We start from the raw sequence: 17955 nt of genomic DNA, 5'->3' as shown, positions 1-17955 counted from the left end.
GGTGCTTGGACTGCGGAGTCCCACAGCCAGAGAGGGGCACCATACACGGAGTCTGCACCCTGGAGCGCACTGGAGGCCGAGACTAGAGACAGTATCTGGACACTGCTCAGACCCAGTGAACTCGGCTGCATGAGGGATTCTGTTGTTGGTTCCCCTCACATCAGAGTGGTGTCCCCTTAGCCAGGATGGACACACGGGCCCTTGGCCGAGAGGGATCGATCCCGACGTCCTGATCTGTTGGGCAAACGCCTCTCCATCCATCCAACCTCTGCCTCACTGAGATCTCTCTCTCCAGAAGACCATTTCAAAGGCACCCAGGGGAGTTAGGTGCCCAGGTCACTGGGAGTTTGGCCCTTAACTCCCTGAGGCCCCTTTTACCAATGACCTGCAAGAAAACAAACTCATCACTGCTAAAGTTTTCAGAGGACACAGAAATTGGGGAAGCGGTGAACGCCGAAGAAGACAGGTCACTGATACACAGCCATCTGGATTGCTTGGAAAAAGGATGCAAGCAAACAATACGTGCTTTAATATGGCTTCATGTAAACACATACACTTGTGAACAGAGAACATCAGCCGTATTTACAGGATGGGGACTCTGTATCCTGGGAAGCAGGGACTCGGAAAAAGATTTGGGGGACATGGTTGATAATCAGCTGAACATGAGCTTCCAGTGTGATGCTGCGGCCAAAAGAGCTAATGCCATCCTGGGATGCAGAAACAGGGAATCTCCAGTAGGAGCAGGGAGGTTATTTGACCTCTGTATTTGGCACTGCTGGAATAGCATCCAGTTCTGGTGCCCACAATCCAGGAGGGATGTTGGTAAATTGGAGAGAGGTGCCACGAGACTTACTAAAGGATCAGAAAACCTGCCTTATAGTAACAGACTCTCAAAGCTCAATCTGCTTAGCCTAATGAAGAGAAGGCTTGGGGGTAACTTGGTCACAGTCTGTAAATACCTACATGGGTAACAACTATTGAATAATGGGCTCTTCAGTCTAGCAGAGAAAGGTCTAACAAGATCCAAGGGCTGGAAGTTGAAGCGAGACAAATTCAGACTGGGAATAAGGCATCCATTTTTACAGCTGAGGGTAACTAGCCATTGGGACACCTTGCCAAGGATCATGGGTGGATTCTCCACAGCTGACAAGTTTTACATCAAGATCGGGGCTGTTAGACACACAGCCACACGAGCAATTACATTGGGGCAGTCTCCTGGCCTATATTACCCTGGAGATCAGACCAGGGGGGTCACTATGATCCCATCTGGCCTTGGAATCGAGGAATCTCACCCGGCAGAGCTGGAGAGATGCCTGGATCAGAGTCTTAGAGCTCAGCAAGGGGTAGGCACCAGTTCCCCCACAGGGTAGGGACTATCCCATGGGCCAATGCCCCTAGGGCTCCCACCCCACTGCACCCATGCAGATGGTGCCCAGCCATGCCGCTGCCCCTCAGCCCCGACCTGCAGCCCCTGCTAGCCCACGAGGAAACTTTGTGGGGGTTGGGGGGGGAAGGGAGCTTTCGTGCCAGCCCCATCTCCCCACGGCTGGGGGAAGCTCAGCTCCCAAACCGGATACACATCTAAACCCCGGCTCTGGGGGACACGCACAAACGCATTAGCCCTGCAATTAACGCATCGCTTAATTGCTGCTCCCTGCCACCCAACCAGCCAGCCCACCCCCGCAGCGCGCTCCACCCACCCACTGGCACCCGCACGGCCAGAGGCTGGGTGCGCATGCGCGTGGAGGGACGCTCCGGCCCCCGGCTTTCCAGGCCCAGACACGCATGCGCAGCTCCCTAGGCCGGGAAGGAAGTGGGGAGAGGGGCGCGGCTGGGATTTAAAGGGCCCGCGCCTCATTCCCGGAACAGCCGATGCAGTGAGCTGTAGCTCACGAAAGCTTAGGCTCAAATAAATGTGTTAGCCTCTAAGGTGCCACGAGTCCTCCTGTTCTTTTTTGCGACTACAGACTAACACGGCTGCTCCTCTGATTCCCGGAACACTGACACGATCCCTGGTTAACCCCTTCGCGGCCAGTGGCCAGGCTCAGAGCCCAGCGCCAGTTCAGAGGGCGGGCTTGGGGGAGGGATGGGGAGGGGGGTGGGGGAGATGGGGGGCAGAGGATGGGGCAGGAACAGGGAGAGTGAAGGGGGCAGGGGGGAGAGGGGTTAATGGGGGCAGGGAGGGGTGATGTGAGGTGTGGGAGGCACAAGGGGAAGCGGGGGCAGGGATGGGTCTGGGAGGGAATGGGGGAGGCTAAGGGACAGGGTCAATCCACAGAAACAATGAGAAGTCCAGTGGCACCCTAAAGACTGACAGATTTATTTCAGCATAAGCTTTCATGGGTAAAAAACCCACTTCTTCAGATGCAGGGTCAATCCAGAGTCAGCCCAGATTGCAGTGGGGTCCAGGCAGGCTTCTGCTCCCAGCTCCTCCCCCTGGTCAATCCAGAGTCACCCCTGAGCACACTGGGGCCGGGCCAGTTCTGTTTCCCATCTGCTGTGAATTCAGTGTTTACCTCCTCCCCTGGTACCTGCAGCAGCAGGAGATCCTTGGCATGTGGCTCAGGGATACAGGTCAGACCGCATGGCAATTCCTCCGGCACCCCTGGATCCACGGCTGGCTTCGTTCCAGCCGGTCAGCCTTGCAGGTGCTGAGAATGCCAGGCAGACGCTCATGGGGTGCCATGGGGGAGGGGAGCACAGCCCTCAGTTCCAGACCATCTCCCCATCCTGCTGCCTGTCCCCCTTTTGCGCCCAGAATGGCGTGTTTGCCCCACACCAGCCCTGAAATTAGGAGTGAAAGTGGGCCCAAAAGAGGACAATTAACCTGCAGAGCTGCAACTGATGGGGGACCTAGGGATTGATAAACATTAATTGCTGGTGAAGCCCTGCTGTGGGAGGAGCTGGGACAGGATTATAAAGGGAGGAAGTTCCTCTGGGAGCAGAGAAGGGAAGAAGGGTTTGGGTCATTGCATGTATATAAAGCCTGAGAAAGCAGGGTAGGAAGAAGCTGCAAGGAGGAGGCCTGGGTAGACCTTGGCTGCTGGTTATAGGGTCCCTGGGCAGGATCCCAGTGTGGATGGAGGGCGGGCAGGATGTGGCACAGAAAGTTTGGAGGTACCACCTGGAAGGGGGGTTCCTATAGTGACCTAGCAGAGGATTGAGTTGGGAAGAGAGACCATCGCAGTGATGGGAGTGGGCGCCATATGAGAGGGAGCTGCTGTTCTGAGCCTGGCCAGGAGGAGGCGCTCTTGCGGCAAGTGAAACCTGTCACAGTCCCATTCTCAGCCCGGGGTTCTGCGCTGATCCAGGCAGGCGTACGCTCAGCTACAGGACGCTCTGTGCATGGCCGATTGCCTGTGCAAAATAGTGTGTCTGCCCCCCCTCACCCACTCCTCCCTCCCCTCCATGCCCGTCCGCTCTCTGCCTCTGGGCATCAGAACAAAACCTAGGTCCCCTAAACCTCCGTGGAGAATGTTGGCCACAACTTGGGTGACCAGATGTCCTGATTTTATAGGGAGAGTCCTGATATTTGGGGCTTTTTCTTATATAGGTGCCAATTACCCCCCACCTCCTGTCCCGATTTTTCACACTTGCTATCTGGTCACCCTAGCCACAACCCCAGGTGCCAGTGTCAATTTGACTAGTCTGGCAATTATGGCCTGACTCCATTCCCCCCTGCTCTAATCACTAGATCCCACTCCCCTCCCAGAGCTGGGGAGGGAACCCAGGAGTCCTGGCTCCCAGCCCCTGGCTCCATCTACTAGACCCCATTGCCCTCCCTGACCTGGGGAGAGAACCCAGGAATTCTGGCTCCCAGCCTCACCTACTCTATCTACTAGACCCCACTCCCCTCCCAGAGCCGGGGACAGAACCCAAGAGTCCATAATCTTCTTTTCACTCTTTTACTGAGATTCTGCTCTCAGCTCCCTGGGGTGTCAATCCGGAGTCACCCCTGACAGCAGTGGAGTTGGGGCCGGTTCTGGCTCCCATCTGCTGTGAATGCAGCATCCCCACTGCCCCCTGGGTACTTGCAGCAGGAACTCCTTGGCTTTGGCGCATAGCCAGTTGATACAGACCTGATGGTGACTCTTCAGATGCACTCGGATCCGTGGGCGGCTCTGGGACCACCAGCTGGTCTTGCGGGCGGTGAGCATGGGGGTGATGTGGCTGAAGAGCAGAGACTGATTGCGGTGACATGGGGGAGGGAGCACAGCTCCCATTCCAGACCCTCTCCCCACCCGGCTGCCTGCCCCCCACCTGCCTCCCACCTACCCCATTTTCGGCTGCTGGCCCAGGGCTCTGCGCTGATCCAGACAGGAAAGGTGCTCTGTGTGAATTGGTGCATCGCCCCCCCCCTTGCCCACTCCTCCCTCCACTCCATGCCCATCCACTCTCTGCCTCTGGGCGTCACAGCGCACCCTGGTCTGTTCCTGCACCGCGCCCATCCCCGTGGTGCCTGACACCTTCCGGATGGGTTTTAAGGGACCTGACTCCACATCTGTCCCCTGGTGTGTGTTTGGGAGACCGCAGTTCCCAGTTATTTACAGCAGGGCTCCCCACACCCAGTCATGGAGCCAGGGGACAGCCTGTGGGGGTCTCGCTGAATCTCTCCTGCTGAAGCCGTTCTACTGTGGATAAGGTCACTGGTCACTGGAGCAGGGGTCTGGACCCTGGGTCTCCCCGTCCCAAGTGGGTGTGCTGACCACTGGGCTGCAGAGTCATTCGCGCTCGCTTTGGCCCAGTGACAAGCTAATTATTTGTACCCAGTGAAGCATAGCTCAGTGGGTCTAGTCCTCACTAGGGAGGTGCCAGTTGTGGGTTTGAGTCCCTGCTCCCATTTTTTGGAGGGGGTTAAAACAGGTCTCCCAGCTCCCAGAAGACTGCTCCAATCCTTGGGACAATGGGGGGGGTCTCTACCCCACCCCACCCCACATACTTGGTTTCATCTTGACGCAGAAGGGGGAAAATGTTGGAAGTCCCGAAGAAGTCTGTGGGCTGGGAGCCCCCTTTCTCCCGGGCTCCAGGGAGAGGGACTTACACAGAGTCAGAGTGGGCGGCTGGCGGCACAAAGTCCTCTGGGATCAGGACCCCCCGTCAGTTCCATTCCAAGTTTCTCATGTAGGGCTTGGTGTGGGGCTGAGCTTCCCATCTCCCTTGGTGGACACCCCCGGCCCTAGAGATTTAGGCTGAAGGGAGGTTGGGGGTCTAGCAGAGAGCAAGGTTAGCCGCCCCCTTGGTGATACCAGCTGCCGCTTCTGTAACCCCAGGGCCCCCAGTGATGGCTCTGGGCTGTGGCGGGACCCGCTGGCCTGTGACTAAGGGGGAACCATCTGTCACTGGGTCTCTGTCTCAGGGGATTTCTGCTGGGACCAGCTCCTGCAGATCACCATCCGAAAGGGTGCCCAGCTGGGTCCTGGGCAGTTGCTGGTGCCTTATCCGAGTCTCCTGCCCTTAAGAAGGGCCCCTCCCACGTGACTGAGCTGCCTGGACTGGTTCGGTGGGTTCAAACTGCTCTCTGGTGGGCTGCTGCCCTCCGCAGACTCACCAGCAGGAGCCCCGGGGTGCAGGAGAACTGCCACGGGGAGCAGGAGCAGCAGCATCGTCAGCGTCTGCGTGGGGACAGGGAGGGTGCTCCTGACGCAGCCCTGGGGTGTTTATAGACCTGCCTGGGGGGCAGGAAACCTCAGGGTCGGATCCTGTCTGTGGGGTGGTAAGCAGAGGCCGTTGGCTGTCATGACTATCATCTTCTGGACCCATATGGCGAGTGGATCTGGTGTGTGCCAACCAACCCCCTCCACACACACACAGACTCCTCCAAGTATGCCCCATGCCCCCTTCCCCAACCTCACTGCCAGCAAACGCAGGTGCATACAGAGCAGCTGGATTCCAGTGACTGATTTTCCCCCCTGCATGGGCTCGGGGCAGCTGGGACAGCAGCATTTAACCCCTCAGTGGCTGCGGCTCCCCTGTCTGGGTGACAAGACCCTGGAGGAAATTAAAGACACCTGGGGACGGTATTTCATGGAGCTGGATCTGAATCCCAGAGGACACCAGCTGGCAGTGACAGTAACAGGGGAAGAGGGTGGCAAGCAGGGAGATACTCGTCCACCCAGATCTGAGATCCTTTTCAAGCCCCTGGACCACAGAGCTCAGCTGTTACACTCAGGAGCTTGTACCGGCGAGAGCAGACGGATGGTCCCTGCAGCAGCTGGATGGTGTAGACATGTCCCCACCGCCTGCAGTCCAGGTGGGGGATCTGCCCCACAGTTGGGTGCCCTCCTGCTGGCTGGCATTGGGGGAGCCCTGCCTGTGATCTCCCTGCAAAGGGCTGGGAGTCAGGTTGGCCATCGGGACAGCGTGAGGGAAGTGTACCCCCCTCCATCTCCAGCCCTTCATGGGACCTGCAGGGACCCCCCAGCCTGCCCCCCCCAATCGGGGAGATGGGAGGGGCCTGGGGGGTCCCAGCTCCATGTCCCACTCTGACCCTGGCTCTCAGCGAGCTGCTATCAGGGCTAGATCCTGCTGCCCAGGAACCCCACAGAGAGCACCAGGTTCCCGTCTCCAGGGGCAGAGGGAGGGAGGGAGAGCTGCTGGGGTGCACGGCCTTCACCTCCAGCCCCAGGCCCCAGCCCCCACTTGGCTGGGATCCTCTTGGCCACCCTGCCTGGACAGTGCCCTTCTCCAGCCCCCTGCAGCAGCTTAGTGCCAGGGGCGTGGGCTTCGCTCCCCACAGACCCAAATTCCCCTCCTCCCCTGTGCACCCCAGCCCAAGCCCTAGGTGGCAAGAAAAAGGCCCCAGCAGCAGGGGAAGGAGCAACCTGGGCAGCGTCTGTTTGGGGAACGGGCCCCTGGTTAGCGCCTCAGCAGCTGCTGGCAGGAAATTGGAGATGCCAGCCAGGGCCTGGCTTGCTAGTGGGACCCACAGAGGAGCAGCTCTAGGCTCTGAGTCCTGTGGACCCACAGTGTTGGGCACTCCTGGGTCTTCCTGTCTCTGGGGCAGGGCCCGTTGTTCATGGTGCATGTGGGAGCTGTGCACATCTGGAACTGTGCACCCCTGGAGATAGGCACCTCTGGAGCCATCCTCCTCGGGAACCCTGCACCACAGGAGACATGCACAGCTGGAGACATGCAACTCTGTGGCTCTGCACATCTGGAACCGTGAACCCCGGAGTTAAGTGCATCTGGAGCCGTGCATGCCTGGAACTGACTTGGAGCAAGCCCGTGCTCTGCATCTTGCCGGCCCGTGAGTGCAATGGGGCATCTCCGCTGCCCTGGCATCTCGCCCGTCTAAGGGTGAATATGACTAAGGCTGACTCATCTCAGCCTCAGGGGATGGAGGCAGCACAGGGGCCAAAACCCTGCACTATCCTTGATGGTGTTTACATCCCAGCTGACTTTGGCCCCATCACTTTCATGCCTCTCAGCCTCTGGTTCCTGGTAGAAGTTGGCTCAATGGCTTTAGTGTTGGTCGAGTGGGTCCGAGGAGACAACAGCCACATCTGGAGGGACTTCAAAGCATGGTTGATATGACCCAGAGTTGTCCATCCCCAGACCTGCTGTGACAGGCTGGACCCCAGTGTCCACACCCCCCACGCTATTGTAATAATCCTTGTAGGCAGGACGCCTGGCGAGATAGCTTCTGAAAATGCAGAATTGGCCCCCAAGAATTGGCCAGCTAGCAGGAGGGTACTCAGCAGCAGGCTGCGGGCAGCGAGGACGTGTCTACACCATTCTGCTGCTGCACAGGCTGTCCGACCATCTGCTCTCGCTGGCACGAGCTTTTTACTATAGTAGCTGAGCTCCATGGTCCAGGATCTAGGCCCGGATGCATGAAGTACTGTCCCCGGGTGTCTTTAATTCCCATCTGGGCCTTGTCATCCAGGCGGGGGAGCCCCAGCCACACAGGGGTTAAACGCTGCCGCCCCAGCTGCCCCTAGTCCAGGCAGGGATGAAATCAGTCACTGGGCTCCAGCCGCTCTGTATGCACCTGCGTTTGCTGGCAGCGAGGTTGGGGAAGGGCACACGGGGTCTTTCCCCTCTGGTGGGCACGGGCCCAGAACCAGTTCTAGGGAGGAGGATTGACTGGTTGGGGGTGGGTGGGAATGGGGCACGGGGCCTTTCCCTTATTTGGGGCACCAGCTTCGACCAGCCCACTGTCAGGAAAGAGTTAAAATTTAGCTAACAGCTAAGACAGAAACTGCAGATCAAGCAGGAGTGCTTCAGTAGCCCGAGAACACGGATAACTGTATACACTTGCTAAACTTATATGGTCAAATGTCTTCCCAGGAACTCAGCTCTTAGAACAGAACAAACCCTCCCTCCACAGCCCACCGGATATCTATAAGCACGCATCCCTACCTCTCCCCCTCACCCTGCCTCTTTCCCCCACAAGGTAGCCATAGATAATTGATGTAATCAGGATGACCTCTATATGTACGTGCTGTTCCTACTTTATCTTTGTTCAGATTACTCTCTAGACTTGTAATAATGTCTGTCTCTGTATGTACAAATGCAAATGAATTGACAAGAGAATGTATATAACTGGCCACTATGGCACCATATTTTTGAAGCTGTTTATCAGTCTTCCCGGTACCGTGAATAAACCTCCTTCAGTATTGTCTGTGCCTGCCTGATTCTTGGGGAAAATAATCTTTTTGCCTAACACCACGCTCTGATGACCCCTAGGACACCTTTCTGGTCTCTCCCTATGAAGATCAGTACTGTCGCAATGACAAAGTCTTCACAGATCAGGAGCTCTGCACAGTGGAATTTCCTCTTCCTTCCTTTTCTTAGTGTCAAATAGGCCACGTAGGTTCTCACATGTTTCCTGGCTTCCTATTGCCCAGTGAGCCCACCCGGCCCAATGGGGTCCTTGGCCATGACTGGGGTGGCTAGGCATTACCGTAATACACCTAATAAATAATAGCAGAGAATTTTAGCAGGACCAACCCCAATTGTTCAAAACTCATGAGTCAGATCCAAAAAATAAATGAAATTTTTAATCAACAAATAAATGTTGGGTTCTTTTTCTTAGCCTTCAGATTTTTTTCTGACCCTGCAGAGGTCCCATTTTCAACCACAAGGGCTAGAAATTTATTTGTAATGTGAAAATGAAAATCATATGACTCCAGAAGCAGGATCCTTTAGAAACAACTCATCAGAAATTTGTGATCAAATTGCAAGAGTTTGCAACACCCAACCAACCAAAAAAGCAAAGAAATGCACTGTAAAAAAAATCAATCCTCCCTGCCATTGTGTTTGCAATCAGCCACTGGGAAACCTCCTCTTATTCTCGCTGATTTAGCACTTCTCAGGCCTTGCTGTGCAGCCCAAGGCCTGCGGCAGTGGCTTCTATTGTTTCCAGCAATCACTATATAAAGCGGCATTTAATTGCTCCTTCCACTGAGGCTGAAAGAAGACTGCTTTGCACATCCATTGTTTTCAACCAGGCCTGTGATTGTCCACAGGTAGACTTGACAAAATTCAATTTGTATTTGTTTCGTGTTTCAGCAGATAATAACTATGTTTATTTTAAGCATTTTTTTCCCCAATTTTTATTGATTTACATTTTCACAGCTGCAGGAAATTGTGGGGATGACACACAATGGGGGGCTGCCCGACAATAGTTATTTCATTAGAATAGATGTTTAGATTCACAAAGTCAACACTTTATAACGGTTAAAGCACAAAATGGTCAACATCACATGTCAAAATATATGAAGTACATATCCTGAAATCAAACAGAGCCGTTCTCAAGCAGCATTTTCCTTACTTTGCCTAGCTGTAAATGTCGATGATTTTCAATGGACATATTTTTCCATCGGTTTGTGTGTGAGCAGCTAAATTGATGTTTACCGACATTTGCCAATAAAAATCGAATCCTTCCAAGCCTAACAATATATCAGAGACCTGCTCGAAGGCAGCCACTGTCACTTTCCAGTTTAACATTAATAATATAGCGCCTAGATACTACGGTGATGGGCAGCAGTCTAAAACCCTAAGAAAGACTATTTGGAGAACTCTGTTTCAAACAGGGACATGAGGTCCATGGGCAATGTACTTCTCTCTTGGTGTGTGTCTTAATTACTGCTGGAAGAAGCGCATCTGTCGCCTAATCCATGGGATGAATTTAGCAATCCGTGAGTGTATTGCAGGTGGAGAAACGTTCACTTGTCCATAGGAGACAATGCCCTGGGGTAGCCTGTTACACACCAGGAGACCCCCAGAATCCCCCTTCAAACACAAGAGAGAAAGGAGGAGTGTTAGAGGATAAATCAGTCACCAAAATACTTGCGGTAATGTGACAGGAAAGAAAAGGTTGAGACTGATCAGAAGGAGGAATGGGACATGGGGCCTGTCCCCTCTAGGGAGCGCTATCTCTGATCCAACCTCAGGGCAGGGCACTGGCTGGCTCAGGGGTGGGGAATGGGACACGAGACCTTTCCCCTCTAGGGGGCCCTGGCTCCCATCTGGCCCCAGGGCGGGGACTGGCGGGCTCAGGAGGGTGGGATGGATATTCACCATGTAAGCCGATCCCCTGTCGAAGGGGGTCCCTGCACACAGCATGCTTGCAGCCAGGATAATACATGGCGCATGTGTTCTTATCCAGCACCGGCACTTGCACATCGTGCAGGGATCTAGGGGGCATAATGGCATTCGGGCTAGTGAGCCCCCATCTGGCTACCAGGCACTTCTCCTCCGCCTTCGGAGTGGAATGAGCTGAGGGCAAGTTGAGCAGCTTCACCTCCTCCGTCACCTCCACCTTCTTCTCCAGCTACGACGGGGGGAGAGAAAGGGTTTGGGATCAGCCTGGCTGCTTGGCTGGGGGTCAGTGTGAAAACCTCCCCTTAGGACCCACTCCGGGACACCCAGGAAGGAGTTAGTCTGGGGAGCAGATACCCCTCCAGCTCAGGCAGGGAAGGCTGTGGGGGACCTGAGAAGGTGCAGGAGGAGCTAGGACTGGAGAGGGAACAGCAGCGTGGAGGAGATGCAGCAGGAGATGGTAGAAGCAGGCCAGGGGATAGCGGGGACTGGAAGTGACTCTGCGGGGGACTGAACCGGAAAGGTCGGCTGGTAGGAAGCTACAGACCTGGACTAGTGGCACGTAGAGGGTGCTAGACTGGATGAACATCCAGCCCATACGATCTGGTTGAGCTAAGGCAAGGCTAATGGGAAGAGATGTCCCACCTCAGCGTAAGGACTCCAAGGGATGGAGAATCCATCACATCTCTAGCTCAGTTGTTCCAATGGTTATTTTCCTCCTGATACAAACCCAAGCCAGATTTCTAGCCCAAATTTGTCTGGCATCAGCTCCTGGTCAGCCGATCTAGTCCTGCCTAGGACAGCGAGGCTGAAGAGCCCCCTACCCTCAGAAAGCCTTCCGCATGGAGAGTCCTACAGCCTGTGGTCAAGTCCTCTTCTCACCTACAGTAACCTCAGGAGGTCGATCTCCATGGACATCTCTCTGCCAGGCCGCATTCCCAGATCTCGGACCATTTTTGGAGCTCGTTCCAATTTGCCAACATGCTGTGTGAGGTGTTCACACCAGAGGTGGCCAAAGGCTGCAGTCGTGGTCTCCCCATGGCCATATCCCGAGGGAAACCCATCTCCCTGCTCTTACTTGCTATCTCTTGGTTTACACACCCAAGGATGGCATCTGCCTGCTTAGCTCCAGCCTTGTGCTGGGCTAATTTCCATCATGACCCCGAAGTCCCTTCCAGAGTCGCTGCTGTCCAGGATACAGCCCCCGTCCTGTCAGTGTGGGCGACATTCAGCATCCCTAGAGGGGCACCCTCGCATTGCAGCTGTCTGCATCAAAGCTCAGGGTGGGATTCCCGGTACCTGCAGAAGCAGGAGGTCATTGGTGAGGGGGTCTCTGGTGAATTCTGGGTGGGGGATGATGTGTTGCACACGCAGGCGCTGCTGGGTTTCCTCCGGCTCGTGGACATTGTGGGCTCCGACTGTGATGTTGCTATTAAATGGGGAATAAAGTGCCACTAAGGAGGAAGGAGACTGACCCAGCTGGGAGCTGGGGGAACGCCTGGGTTCCTTTCCCTGTCCCAATCTCTCCCAGCTTGGCAGCTCAGAGCTGTGGGGCCGCTGAGGGGCCTACTCTACCATCCTGGGCACCTGGGTCCCATTTCCTGTCCCAATCTTTCCCCACAGGAGCTTGGAACTTTGGGGCCCCCTAGGAGTGAGGGCCCTGCACTGCTACCCTGTGTCCCAGTCCCTATCCTGATCTCTCCTCCCTGAAATCTGGGAACTGAGAGCTCTAGGGCCTCCTGGGGCACCACCCCACAGGGCTGGGTCTCATTCCCTGTCCCCACTTACCCCGCAATACAGCTGCAGTGAGCAGCTGTCAGGACAAAGTCTTTCTTCACTAACAGCCCTCCGCACATCCCATTGCCCCAACTGGAGTTTCCCAGCCACTTCAGTTCCAACACACTGGATCAGGTAAAACAATAAACCAAGTTCATTAACTACCCAGAGAGAGATTTCAAGGGAGTCTGAGTCACAAGGCATAAAGGTCAGGAATGGTTACAAGAACAACAAAGATTAAACTCAATTGGTGCCTAGTTTAACAAACTAGGTTAAATTCAAAGCAAAGATTTTCTCACCATGTGCTCTCAATAGAATTACTGGCCAACTTCTTAGGCCAGGACCCCTTCTGTTTAATGGCTGCTTCCTTTGTCCCGTGTCATGCAGTCAATCGAGGGACAGAGAGAGAGAGAGGAGCTGGGAAAAAGGTGACAGGCCTTTTCTGTTGTCGGGACATCCATTCTATTTCTTTGCTAAAATGTAGATTTTTTTGCCCCTGCCCACTTTCCTGCCAAAGAGTGGCCACTTAGCACCTGATGGCCCATCAGCCTTGTTTACACCTGGCTTTCTCTCTAGTTTTGCCACATGTTTTAGTAACACCAGAGAGTGGAATCTTATAACTTTACTTTAATGTTGCCACACATATTTAACTAGGACAATAATGAGCAGCCAATTATGTGTTTTTAGATGATACCTCACAAGGTGTGCTGTGTACAAAGACTACTACAATAGTGGACACAGGGTTATATTCTGTGATTGATAGATAGATAGATAGATAGATAGATAGATAGATAGATAGATAGATGGGTGTCTTTGGGGATGGATAAATACACACCTGTCTGTGTGTCTATATGACAGACAGACAGATGGGGTGTGTATCAGGATGGATCTCCAAGGCATCTCACATGCTGGGGCAGTGGTGGGCAAACTTTTTGGCCCGGGGGCCACATCAGGGTTCCAAAACTTTATAGAGGGCTGTGCCTCCTCAAACAGCCTGGCCCCTTCTCCCTATCCGCCCTCTCCCACTTCCAGGCTCCTGACTGCCACCCTCAGAACCCCCAAACCATCCAACCCTCCCTGCTCCTTGCCCCGTGACCGCTCCCTCCCAGGACCCCCTGCCCCAACCACCCCCTGACAGACCCCCCCCAGGACTCCATGCCTATCCAACCTCCCCCTGCTCCCTGTCCCCTGATTGTCCCCCGAGACCCCCTGCCCCTTATGCAACCTGCCCGTCTCCTTACCATGCCGCTCAGAGCACCTGGACTGGCAGCCGCACCGCCCAGCCGGAGCCTGCCATGCTTCCGTGCAGTCTAGAGCACTGGGGCAGGCCAGCAACTCTGACAGCCATGCTGCCTGGCAGGAGCTTGCAGCCCCGCTGCCCAGAGAGCTGGTGGCATTGTGAGCTGAGGCTGCGGGGGCGGGGGGACAGCAGGGGAGGGTCCGGGGGCTAGCCGCCCCAGCTGGGCACTTAAGGACCAGGCAGGACAGTCCCGTGGGCTGGATGTGGCCCGCGGGCTGTAGTTTACCCACCTCTGTGCTAGGGGCTGATATGTTTGTCAGGGTGGCTGAGTGATCCTGCCCTATAGGAGCAGATGTGCCCTTAAGATATGCCCTCACCCCTCACCCCCAGCTTCTTTGGGCAGCTCTGCAGTGATTCCACCCAGGTGCCAGCTAAGTGAATGTTGGGAACCAGTAAGAAAGGGATAGATAATAAGACAGAAATATCATATTTCCTCTATATAAATCCCCTGAGCCAGTCAGCCGCCCAGTCTGGGGCTGGATCAGGGCCTGCACCCACCAGAGAGGAAAGGACCTGTGCCCTATTCCCCAACCCCACTGCCAGCAAAGGCAGGTGAATACGGAGCAGCTGGGTCCCAGGGACTTATTTTTCCCCCTGCCTGAGCTGGGGCAGCTGGGATGGAAACGTTTAACCCCTGAGTGGCTGGGGCTCCCCTGTCTGGGTAACAAGGCCTAAGAGGGAATTAAAGATGCCTGGGGACAATATTTCATGGAGCCTGTCTGGATTCGAGAGGACACCAGCCGGCAGGTGACAGTAACAGGGGAAGAGGGTAGCGGGCAGGGAGAGGCACGTCCATCCAGACCTGAGATCCTTTTCAAGCCCCCGGACCACAGAGCTCAGCTGTTACATTCAGGAGCTTGTGCCGGTTAGAGCAGGTGGATTGATGGATGGTCTCTGCAGCAGCTGGATGGTGTAGACATGTCCCCGCTGCCTGCAGTCCAGGTGGGGGATCTGCCCCGCCGCTGGGTGCCCTCTTGCTGGCTGCCAATGGGGGCAAATTCTGCGGTTCCAGGCATCCTGCATACAAGGATTACTACAATAGCATGGGGAGTGCGGACACCGGGGTCCATTCTGTCACAGCGGGTTTGGGGATGGACTACACTTGGTCATATCAACCATGCTTTGAAGTCCCTCCAGATGTGGCTGTTGTCTCCTGGGACCCATTTGACTAACACTGAAGCCATTGAACCAACTTCTACCAGGTAGCAGAGGAAAAGGGGCATGAAGGCAACGGGGCCAAAGTAAGCTGGGATGTAAACCCATCAAGGTTAGTGCAGGGTTTTGGCCCCTGTGCTGCCTCCATCCCCTGAGGCTGAGATGAGTCAGCCTTAGTCATATTCGCCACTAGACAGGTGAGATGCCAGGGCAGAGGAGACGCCCCATTGCACTCACGGGCTGACAAGATGCAGAGCACGGGCTTGCTCCAAGTCAGCTCCAGGCATGCACGGCTCCAGATGCACTTAACTCCGGGGTTCACGGTTCCAGATATGTAGAGCCACAGAGTTGCATGTCTCCAGCTGTGCATGTCTCCTGTGGTGCAGGGTTCCCGAGGAGGATGGCTCCAGAGGTGCCTATCTCCAGGGGTGCACAGTTCCAGATGTGCACAGCTCCAGATGTGGACAGCTCCCACATGCACCACGAACAATGGGCCCTGCCCCAGAGACAGGAGGGCCCAGGAGTGCCCAACACTGTGGGTCCGCAGGACTCAGAGCCTAGAGCGGCTCCCCTGAGGGTCCCACTAGCCAGCCAGCCCCTGGCTGGCATCTCCAATTTCCTGCCAGCAGTTACTGAAGCGGTAACCAGAAGCCTGTTCCCCAGACAGACGCTGCCCAGGTTGCTCCTTCCCATGCTGCCGGGGCCTTTTCCTGCCACCTGGGGCTCAGGCTGGGGAGCATGGGGGCGGGGGGGAAGGGGGATTGGGGCCCATGGGGAGTGAAGCCCACGCCCCTGGCACTTAGGTTCTGCAAGGGGCTGGAGAAGGGCACTGTCCAGGCAGGGTGGTCAGGAGGAGCCCAGCCAAGTGGGGTCTGGGGCAGGAGGTGAAGGCCATCCACCCCAGCAGTTCTCCCTCCCTCTGCCCCTGGAGACTGGAACCGGTGCTCTCTGCGTGTCAGCCTTAGCCACATTCAGCGCTAGGTGGGCGAGACACCAGGACAGAGGAAATGCCCCATTGCACTCACAGGCTGGCAAGATGCAGAGAATAGACTTGCTCCAAGTCAGCTCCAGGCATGCAAGGCTCCAGATGTGCACAGCTCCAGGGATGCACAGTTCCAGATGTGCAGAGCCACAGAGTTGCATGTTTCCAGCTGTGCATGTCTCCAGGGGTGCAGAGTTCCAGAAGTGGATGACTCCAAATGTGCATAGCTCTACTGATGGGAGGGCCCAGGAGCGCCCAGCATTGTGTGTTGGGAGGACTCAGAGCCTAGAGCTGCTCCCCGGTGGGTCCCACCAGCTGTCCCGAGCTACCCGAGCTCGTGTCTAGACAGGCCTGGCTGCAGGTGTGCATGGCTCCAGCTGTGCACTGCACCAGCTGGGTGCCATCCTCTAGTGGGTGGTGGCCTAAGAATGGCCACCTAACCAGGTCAGGGTCCACTTGATTTTGTTGGCACCTGACTGAGGTGTGGGCTTTCCTTTTGTCTCTGAGGAATTGGTTTGTGGCTGTTATTCCCCAGACTTGGAACATGTCTTAGGCCAGCACCAAAGCACGGAGCGGCTGCTAAGCATCATGGAGCACCAAGCGGACTCGATACAGATGCTCGTAGCAATGCAGGCAGAACGCTGCCGCACCCACCCCATCCTGCAGGCCTTGTCCCAAAACTCTTTCCCTTGTGCCCCCATGTCACCTCCAACCCACTTTCCACAACATCTGGGTTCTTATCGCCACCAGCTGCCTCCAACACCTGTAGCTTCAGCACCCAGCCCTGAAAACTATGTCCCTTACCCAGTACATTCAATCCCCATCACCGTGCAGTATAGCTATCCTGAAGTGTAGCACTCATTGCAAGGTACTCCAGACAGGACATACGCAAATCTGTGATTGTACCATTCCCCACCCCACCCCCTTGCCCTTTGTGTTTCCCAAGCAGTTGTGATTCTTTTCACTAAATGCATCTTCTTTTCATTAAACGGATTTTTTTGCTTTGAAAACATTCTTTATTATTGCATTAAGTAAAAGATACCTTAGCCCAGGAAAGAAACAGGGACTGCAAGTCAGTGTATCATACATACAGTGTATCATACAGATTCCTACTAACATTGGAACTACTGCACTTCACTCCCATGCAGGGCACCAGATATTACTGGTGGCTTTCAGCCTCAAATTGCTCCCTCAAGGCATCCCTAATCCTTGCTGCCCCACGCTGGGCCCCTCTAATAGCCCTACTCTCTGGCTGTTCAAATTCAGCCTCCAGGTGTTGAACCTCTTAGTTCCATGCCTGTGTGAATCTTTCACCCTTCCCTTCACAAATGTTATGGAGGGTACAGCACACGGATATAACCACGGGGATGCCGTTATCAGCCAGGTCCAGCTTCCCATACAGAGAGCACCAGCGGCCCTTTAAATGGCCAAAAGCACACTCCACAGTCATTCTGCACCGGCTCAGCCTGTTGTTGAACCGCTGCCTGCTGTGGTCAAGGATCCCTATGTAGGGTTTCATGAGCCATGGCATTAAAGGGTAAGTGGGGTCTCCAAGGATCACAATGGGCATTTCGACTTCCCCTACAGTGATCTTCTGGTCTGGGAAAAAAGTCCCGGCTTGCAGCTTCCTGAACAGGCCAGTGTGTGCATCATGTGTGCATCATGCACCTTTCTGGGCCAGCCTGCGTTAATATCAATGAAACATCCAAGGTGATGCACAAGTGCCTGGAGAACCATCGAGAAATACCCCTTCTGATTAAAATACTCGGAGGCTAGGTGGGCTGTTGCCAGAATTGGAATATGTGTGCCATCTATCGCCCCTCTGTTGTTAGGGAAACCCATTTGTGCAAAGCCAGCCAAAATGTAATACACGTTACCCAGACTCACAGTTCTTCTGAGCCGGATGCGATTAACGGCCCTGCAAACTTGCATCAACATGATTCCAACGGTCGACTTTCCCCACTCCAAACTGGTTAGCGACCAATCAGTAGCTGTCTGGAGTTGCCAGCTTCCAGATTACAATAGCCACCCGCTTCTCTACCATCAAGGCAGCTCTCAATCTCGTGTCCTTGCGCTGCAGGGTGGGGGCGAGCTCCTCACACTGTCCCATGAAAGTGGCTTTTCTCATCCGAAAGTTCTGCAGCCACTGCCCGTCATCCCAGACTTGCATGACGATGTGATCCCACCACTCAGTGCT

General features: G+C 55.1%; 1 protein-coding gene across 1 annotated transcript; it reads right to left on the bottom strand.

Moving 5' to 3' along the window:
* Positions 1-9758: 9758 nt before the first annotated feature.
* Positions 9759-12401, bottom strand: LOC119842202 (granzyme H-like). The gene is made up of 3 exons (XM_043496150.1): positions 12334-12401; positions 11845-11974; positions 9759-10236 (listed from the first exon to the last, which is right to left on the bottom strand). Exons 1-3 carry the CDS (start codon positions 12399-12401, stop codon positions 10087-10089), a joined length of 348 nt encoding a protein of 115 aa, XP_043352085.1. The 3' UTR covers positions 9759-10086.
* Positions 12402-17955: the final 5554 nt, after the last annotated feature.

Source organism: Dermochelys coriacea, chromosome 13 (assembly GCF_009764565.3).
Source record: "Dermochelys coriacea isolate rDerCor1 chromosome 13, rDerCor1.pri.v4, whole genome shotgun sequence".
Classification (NCBI taxonomy): Eukaryota; Metazoa; Chordata; order Testudines; family Dermochelyidae; genus Dermochelys; species Dermochelys coriacea.
Note: the sequence above shows the minus strand (reverse complement) of the source record. Positions and strands in the feature narration are given on the sequence as shown.

Coding starts and splice junctions, on each gene's coding strand:
- LOC119842202 (XM_043496150.1), bottom strand. CDS start 12,401: ATGTGCGGAGGGCTGTTAGTGAAGAAAGACTTTGTCCTGACAGCTGCT. Junction 11,975..12,333: donor CACTGCAGCTGTATTGCGGG/GTAAGTGGGGAC, acceptor CCCATTTAATAG/CAACATCACAGTCGGAGCCC. Junction 10,237..11,844: donor ATGACCTCCTGCTTCTGCAG/GTACCGGGAATC, acceptor TTGTGTTTGAAG/GGGGATTCTGGGGGTCTCCT.